General features: G+C 46.8%; 1 protein-coding gene across 1 annotated transcript in view; it reads right to left on the reverse strand.

Moving 5' to 3' along the window:
* GLP1R (glucagon like peptide 1 receptor) overlaps window positions 1–5,338 on the reverse strand; it is a 135,964-nt gene extending 130,626 nt beyond the window's left edge. Inside the window, exon 1 of the mRNA XM_019526700.1 lies at window positions 5,162–5,338. Coding sequence (XP_019382245.1) covers window positions 5,162–5,338 — 177 coding nt within the window. The remainder of the gene's footprint in view (window positions 1–5,161) is intronic.
* Window positions 5,339–8,010: the final 2,672 nt, after the last annotated feature.

An 8,010-nucleotide genomic window follows, 5' to 3' on the forward strand; every position in this document is an offset into this window, starting at 1 on the left:
AAGGTCCCTTCCAACCCTACTTCTATGATTCTATGATCCTCAGCTAGATGAACTGGTACCACGTGCCCCAGACTAGAGCTGGACCTGCTGGCATCCCCATGTGGCCCACGTCCTTGCTATAGCACCAGGTTCAACTCCAGCATGGGGCATAGGGCACACTGCAGCTCCACTGCTGGGCTGCAGTAGCCTGGCAGGCCAGACAGAGAAGCTCCATAGGCTGGATCTGCCTCATACGCCACATGCTCGACAAGCCTGTCTTTATGGATTTTTTAGACCTCCTTAGGAAAATCCGACTCTTATGAGATGTTTCTCCTGGTTACAACTACATGGATCACACTGCAGTGTCAGCAGCATCTGGGGTTACTTGCAAGAAACCTTTATTACCACTTCTCCCGCTGCAATGATGACTACCAGTGCTTCCTTCTATTCCAATGGCAGGGAGCCTGCAATGTTAGCAATGCATGTGCCAAAGTCCTACCTGCAATAATTTGCATTTTTAAAACAGGGACTGGCAGGAGGAAAAGTAAATAAGCAAGAATTTTGCCCTCCCTTCCAAACATTTCAGCTCTCTCGAGGTCAGGTGGGAATGAACCTAAGCCCAGCTGCACAGAATCCTACTCCAGGCCCCATCTGAAAGTGATCCAGGGCTAAGCTGGATCTTCTCCGAGGGCAACAGGAAGGACTCTTCCCTCTTAGGCCTTTATAAGCCTAGAGCAGACAGTAGCAAGTGGTCTGGGCAAGACCGCTTTGCTTTGCTCCTGGCCTACTTGGAACCTCTCTCCCACGCCTAACTGACTCCACACTCTTGCCTCTATTTTATCCCAATGGTAGGGCCACCTCTATTAAGCTAGAATGCTATAAGCTAGCAAGCCCCCTCACAGGGTGGTTGCCAACTCCTAAGGAGATGTTAAAAGAGCTGGGCCACATGGCACATAACGCCCAGCTCCAGAAGTCACCCATATCATGGGGCAAAGTTAGAGCATCTAGAGAAAGTCAGGGCAGACTTGTCTGAGCTTACTCTATTCATTGAGTACTGTCCCATTTTAATGCATACTATGCCCCCTCGTTAAACCACCAGGAACCTAGGACTTCCTGAAATCTAATACTAGCCTTCAAAAATGACCTGCCAGATGACCATGGCTAGTAACTTTTACTTCCTACCTCAATTATCCTCTCAGAAGCAGGCTTATAGGACAGAGGGTCAAGTTATACAGATTTGTATGTTTTTATGCTCATACAAGCCCTTTCCTTATGTAAAGGCTAACTATATTACAGCTGATTATTATTACCCTTCTGGGAAAACTGGTTTACTGCAACACATGATTTCTAGGCTAGATCAGCATCCTAGCCAAGCTGAATCAGAGAGCCTGTTTACAGATTTTCCCCATTAGCAGTTGTGATTATTCTAGCCTTCTTCCCTTTATAAAAGTATCTAATGAAAGGGCCCCTTTATCAACCTAAGCAAACCATCTGCATTAGGGAAGTTTCCACCTCCTGAGATGGGCAATTTGAACTGATACAATTCAGTTTCATTAAATGCTGAGATGGGGTTGAATTTACAGCAGTGTCCTTTCTCTTCCAATTGCAGTCCTGAAGGGAAAGTATGCACTACGAACCTGGAAACAGTGTGCTATATCCAGCATCTTGCATCCACTGAAGACAAGCTCTCCTCCCAGGAAATGGCCAAGTTTCAGATTTTATTTTGGTTTCAAGTTTAAGTGAATTTGGCAGCAAGTTCTTCTAAAACCCAAACAAGGAGACCAAGTCTGTGCAAGCTTCCTCAAAAGTACTCCCCACCAAGCAACAAGCCCTCAATCCAGACCCAAGCACTAGAGCTTATAGTACAGGGGTGGACAAAATACAGCCTGTGAGCCAAATCTGGCCTGCCAGGCAATTTCATTTGGCCTGCAGGCACCCACCAATTAATTGTACCCTGCCCAGACCACACATCTTGCTCCCACCCTTGTGCACAGGAAGGCCCCAGCCAACACACAGTCTTTAATGTTGCATGTCCCTTAAGAGGGAGAGGGGGAACTCTTTCCCTTTTCAGGAAAAAAGGTAGGGGGAAGAGATGGAAGTAACGTCTCTGAAGATTTTTTTAAAAAACAAAACAAACAAATGCTATAAATTTTGTGGATGCTATAAATAATAGCAAGTAAGAGGGTGAATTGAAGTATTAATGCATATTTTGTTCCTGTTCAGGCAACCCCTTTATCTTCAAGGAAAAGATAACTGGCCCCTCCTGAGAATGCTATATGGAAGGGCCTCTTGCAAGATACCAGTTCTCAAGGTTGAGGGTGGGGATGGAAAAAAAAGTCAGAGGAGGTGGTGGATGAAAGAGGGCATTATCTCCATTTTTTTTCCATCTCACTATCTGTAAGGCAAAGTTTCATGTTCCTCTTATGGAAGGCAGCCAATTCATAGGATACTCTGCAGATCATGAACTACCTAATAAAACACACTAGTGGCAGTGGCTGGCAATATTTTTTTTCCTGGTAACTGGCCAAAATGACCCCAGTTCAGCCCCAAGGCAGGCCAGCACTAGGACCTGTCCACTGCTGCCACCACTGGCTCTTCCCACCTCCTGGCTCTGGTGCAGCCCTAGCAATGCTCCTTGCCAACAACACCCCAGTTCTGGGCCAGATGCACTGAGTGGTGCAAAGGAAATAGTTGCCCAACTCCGTTTATTGCTATTTATGTTTGCTACCATATTGGATCAGAACATTTGGAGGCTTTCCATTGTCCACCCCAGAAGTTAAATGTTCCATTTTCTCCCCCTGGTTATAGGGTCCATCTTTTAAATTGTCACTGTAATTTAACAGGGTCATCTTGCTTAAGACAGACACAGTGACTTGCTGAGGTGAAGTCATTATCTCCTTTCTTTAGAGCTGCATTGCTCATCATGAAATAGCATTAGATTATACCTCCCAAATCACAAATTACATTACAAGATACTCCACTAGCAGTTTGGTTATGCTGGACAAAAAGTACCGCACCTTTTCTTCCCAAGCAGCAAGCATTGAAATCAGGGAAAGTTTTAGTAATAGCTTTCAGAAGCATTTATGCAAACACTTCTACCTCTTGGTTTATTACAAACCAGTGACTTGCATAGGTAGCTGCAAAAGGTTAACTCTTCTCCAACACTGTCCCTTGGGTTTCCACCTGTGTTACTGGAAGGGTATGCAAGAGCCACTGAGAGAGTCCAATAGCAACTTCCTGCCCGCACCAACTAAGAAACTTAAAAGCAGATCCAAAAACCCACACACAACCACCCCACTCTGCCTGCCTGATCCTGAAATCACCTGAAGTTTGGAGCCAGCTTTGTCCAGGCTGGAAACTGTCTCCAGCCACCCAAGCCTCTATTTCTTGGTGTACAAGGAAGTATCTCGGTCCTGAGGGTGCTGTGTAGGGAAGCATCCATCTCCTCCCCATGCTTCATTGGGATCTAGAAACTAAGCATTCCCCAATGCTCCCCCTTTCCCCCAAAGGGTCTCAAGGGACCCAATTCAATAGACCTTCTGTAAAAAATGCCTAAAGGACTGGATTCCCTGCAAAAATACAACGGAGGTCAAAGTTTTTGTTTTGCTTTGGGGGGGGGGCAGTTAGAAAACGAATGCCTGAAGCGGAAACTGACCCTCTTTTAACGTAATAGCTAAGTGGCCACAGTGTTCACATGACTGAGATTGAACCAGTTCAATTGCTTCCTCTGTCTGGGGGGGATGCAAAGCTACATCTCCGTAGAACATGCCAGGAAGAGACAGGCTATTGTTGTCTAAGACCCATGAATAGTCCTTTGAGCAGAGACTGGCATCCAGGACTTCGTCCCAAGTGAGTGTCCTGATGACTAGATTTGTAGTGTCACATTCCCCATCTCTGGCTCACTGCATCTTACACACTCTGCTACATACTGTTATAGCTTCATTGAAAAGGATGGAACATAACCCATCTCTTTATAGCTTGTCAGGGATTCTCAGCCTCCAGCCCACAGTGCCACATCACCTGTCAGCAGGGCTCCCTGCAGGTATGGAAATTTGGTGGCAGGGGAGGATGCCACCACTCCCCAGCTGCTAAGTATCTGGACCCATGGGCTCCATGCACCAAATTCACTGCCTGATCCCAATGCACAGAGCTAGGCCCCAATCCCAGCATGCAGGGCAAGGAGCGGGTGGTGCTGGGCCCCAGAGCCTGATCTGGTCTACAGATAGGCCCTATGCCACTCATTTGGCCCACGGAGCCAAAAGGCTGAGCACCACTGGCTTAATGTCCTTATTGTTAGGGCATTCTAATGGGAAATGCAGTATGCAGGTTTAAATCTCTTCAAGGTAGGAGAGGAAGCTGGCCCCAGAACAAGTGCTCTAATCACTAGTCACCTCCATGAGGAGTAGCCACCATTATTTGCTCATTGGTGGATCTTTCAGAAGAAAGTATCTACTAAAGGTGGATGCCTAGATAATTCAGAGGTAAATCAAGGCCACCACCCTGCCCCCACCCAAATCATTGCCCTCCTAAGATGCACTATTTTCTAGTCACTCACACTAAGGAGCTCCATTCTCAATGTGATAGCTTTTCTGAATCCTGTTACAAGGCACCCCACTCTCCCTGTGCTCTTAATAGTGATCTGAATCATGTCACAGTTTTCTCCGGCTTTTCCTCTGAGGACCAGGTGTCCAGAGTTAGACACTACAACAGTCAATGTTGCAGGGTCAAAATTCCAGTTTGGATTTAGCCCCTAGTCTTCCCCTACTCACCTCTTCAACAAAGTTCTTGCCTCTATCTGACATAGGATGCAACTTCTTATCCAAAACTAGTTACTGAACAGAAAACTGAACACCACATTTGGCACCCAAAGGCGCAAGCCTCAAAAAGAAACCATCCTGTTTCAGTTTTCAGCATGCCTTGACTTTAACAAACTAGTTTAATGGGTCTGGACTTGAATAGCACAAGTCCTTAACTTGAGTGGGTATGGAATTGTCAAGTTGAGCTTTAACTCTCTACTGTGCTGAAATATTGAGAGAGATCCTCTAGAAAGGCATATGTAGAATTGTACTCCTCTAAGCAGGGTAAAATAGGCTCCCTTACTGACGTGGCTTTGTGCTGAAAGTGCCTTTTCTTATTGCACCTGTCCACAGTGATAGTTAGGGCTGGGAAGAGAATTACCTACCATCTTCACTCCTGCATTTGTACCTAGAGAGAGCTCTTCCCACTGGTCACTGCCAGAACCATGAATCAACATGCTTACAGCTGAAGTAGATTTAGTTTGACAACCATTGTTGCTACCAAAATGTTCTTTACCATACAACTTTTCGTGTATTCTGGCAAGTATTTCTTCCAAGGACATATTGCCTAGGCCAGTTATAAAACCAGACAGACACAAGAATATAAAGGAACACATCCAAATAGGTAAATAATTCAAATACCCTGAAGAAGGGAATGAGACCATCTTGTTATAGGCTTGCTATAAAACAGTGAAATCAGAACTGTGCAGTGAAGCTCAGCTACACTAGCTATAGATTTATTTCACCACCTCTAAGTTTCATCTGGAAAGGGAGTTACAAAATACAACACTGCTGCTTGCTTCCTGTGAGAAGTTCTCCATGAAGATCTCAGCAACAAAGTTAAAACGGCATTCTGGACTGCATTGCTAACATCGCTGAGGGAAGCAAGGGAGGACACGGATTCCAGCTTCAATTAGAGCTGGACTGTCAGGGCTTTGGAGAGCTACAGAGCATGTAGAGGGCAGAACAGGTTGTTGAATTCAAGTCACTGCCTCTTCACGAGCTCCTGGGGATAGAAGGGGAAAACAGGGAACAGGATCCAGCTCTCTAAAAAATAGTTATGGCATGGAGACTCATGTGGAGGGGGGAGAAGAAAAGACAGAAGAGTTAGTAAAGTGGTAAGTGACAAATAAAAAAAAGAAAATAAAAGGCTTTTGTACAGTGTCTCCAATATACTGCTAAGATGCAGAAACTTCTATGAAACAGAGGTGAGCAGCTCTACATAATACAGTTACTTCTTTTGGCTGCATTTTAAAATACAGTAGTCATACCATTTCTGGTTATCAATGGACTTACACAAGGGAAACCTCTGATCTGCAGGGCTAGGGACAGACATTCAAAAAGCCTGAGCCTGAATTGATTCAACCTTTGCAGATTAGACTAATCTGGCTAGGCTGAACCAGTTTCCAACCATGCAGACAGTCCTTCTGGACTGAGGAAATTCAAGCACATGCCTGGAGTGGCTCAGGCTAAAAGCCAGGGGGTGCTAAAGCAGCCCTCCCTTCTCTTGCAGAGTTGAGCTGGGTGGCCAGGTCCCAGCAGGACTTTCTCATTAGGGAGGTCTGCCTGCAGGGTCCCAGGCTTTTTCCCCACTGGCTGCTCAAGGGGTGGGAGTGTTGTCAGCCCTCAGACCCAGGCTAGCACTGAGGCAAGGGGTGTGTGTGCAGTGCATGCATCTGTTGATGATACAGAGCTTTTCACTCTCCCTCCCTGCTTCTGCATACTGTCTGCAGGAAACTGACAGGCAAGCAAGGGTGTGGTGGGGAGGGGGGACTGATAACAATGTTTGTCACCTTTATCTCAGTGTTTATTGCCCCATTAAGAAAACAGACATTACCAGCTACCTGTTGATTCAGCACAGAGGCAGCATGTGGTCTGCTAGCTAATACAGACACCTCAGCAAGGCAAAGGGGAGGGGGAATTTGTGCTTAGCAGAGAATGGTGGGGGGAAGCAAACAGCTTCTCTCAAACAGTGGTTTCCAAGGACGGACATTAAGCTACGTATTGATTAGCTCCAAAAAGCCTGTCTGCCTTGATCATCTCCCACAACACAGACTGTAGCCAACATGTGGTCTGCTAGCTAATGTGGAGGTGTCTGCATAAGGCAGAGGGGAATAATTCTTGCCTGGCAGAGAAAAAGCCAGGCAGACACAGAGGGGAGCACAGAGCCTGGCCAGCCCAGAGAGCATGCTGGGATGCTGGGGGTGTCTGATTTATCTTAAATCAGCAAGGGGTCTGGGATAGACAGTGCATAAACCAGTTGGACCCAAATCAGTTAAGTCTGATACTACATTCTGGTTTCAGCCATTTTCAAACTGGTTTATGTGCACTGAACATCTGTTCTGTTACAGGTTTAAACCAGTTTCTGAGCACTTAAACTGATTTATGTGTAATGTCTGTCCCTAGCCCTGGTGACATGGCCAGAGCACAAGGAGCACGTGCCCCCCTGAATTCTGTGCTGACAGCAGGGTGCGTGGCATGGGGCTGCAACCTGGCCAGAGCCAGGGCTCGGAAGCAGCGGGGACAATGGCACAATTGCTGCACTAAGGATGGGATGTGGGGCTGCAGCCTAGCTCCTCCTGCTCAATGCAAATAATTATGACATCATAGGGATAACGGAGACCTGGTGGGACTCCACCCACAACTGGACCATGGGTATAGATGGCTATACCCTGTACAGGAGGGATCGTGTAGATAAAAGGGGCAGGGGTGTAGCTCTATGTTAAGGAAAGCTACGCATCCCTGCAAGCTGATGTTGGCGACCAGGGTGGATGACTGGAGACCCTCTGGGTTAAAATCTGTGGTGAACACAGCACAGGGGACACAACGGTGGGAGTCTACTATAGACCTCCCACCCAAAGTCAAGAGCTTGACCAGGAGTTCACCCGGGAGCTGGCTGAGGCCACATGCTCCAGGACCATGGTTGTCATGGGTGACTTCAATTACCCAAACATCTCATGGGAGGATCACTCAGCAAAATCCAAGCGGTCGCAAAGCTTCCTCTCGTGTGGGGATGACCGCTACCTGACTCAAGAAGTCTATGGGCCAACGAGAGGCAAAGCACTGCTCCACCTGGTACTGGTTACTGGGGATGACCTAAATTGGCAACCTAGTGATCCATGGGAAGCTGGGTGACAGCGACCATGAACTGATCACCTTCACCATCTGCCATAAAGCTGGCAAGTCAGTCAGCAACACAGAAGTCCTTGACTTCAGAAAAGCCAACTTTGACAAG

This window comes from Gavialis gangeticus, unplaced genomic scaffold (genome assembly GCF_001723915.1).
Source record: "Gavialis gangeticus isolate Ggan-Ray unplaced genomic scaffold, GavGan_comp1, whole genome shotgun sequence".
Taxonomy (NCBI): Eukaryota; Metazoa; Chordata; order Crocodylia; family Gavialidae; genus Gavialis; species Gavialis gangeticus.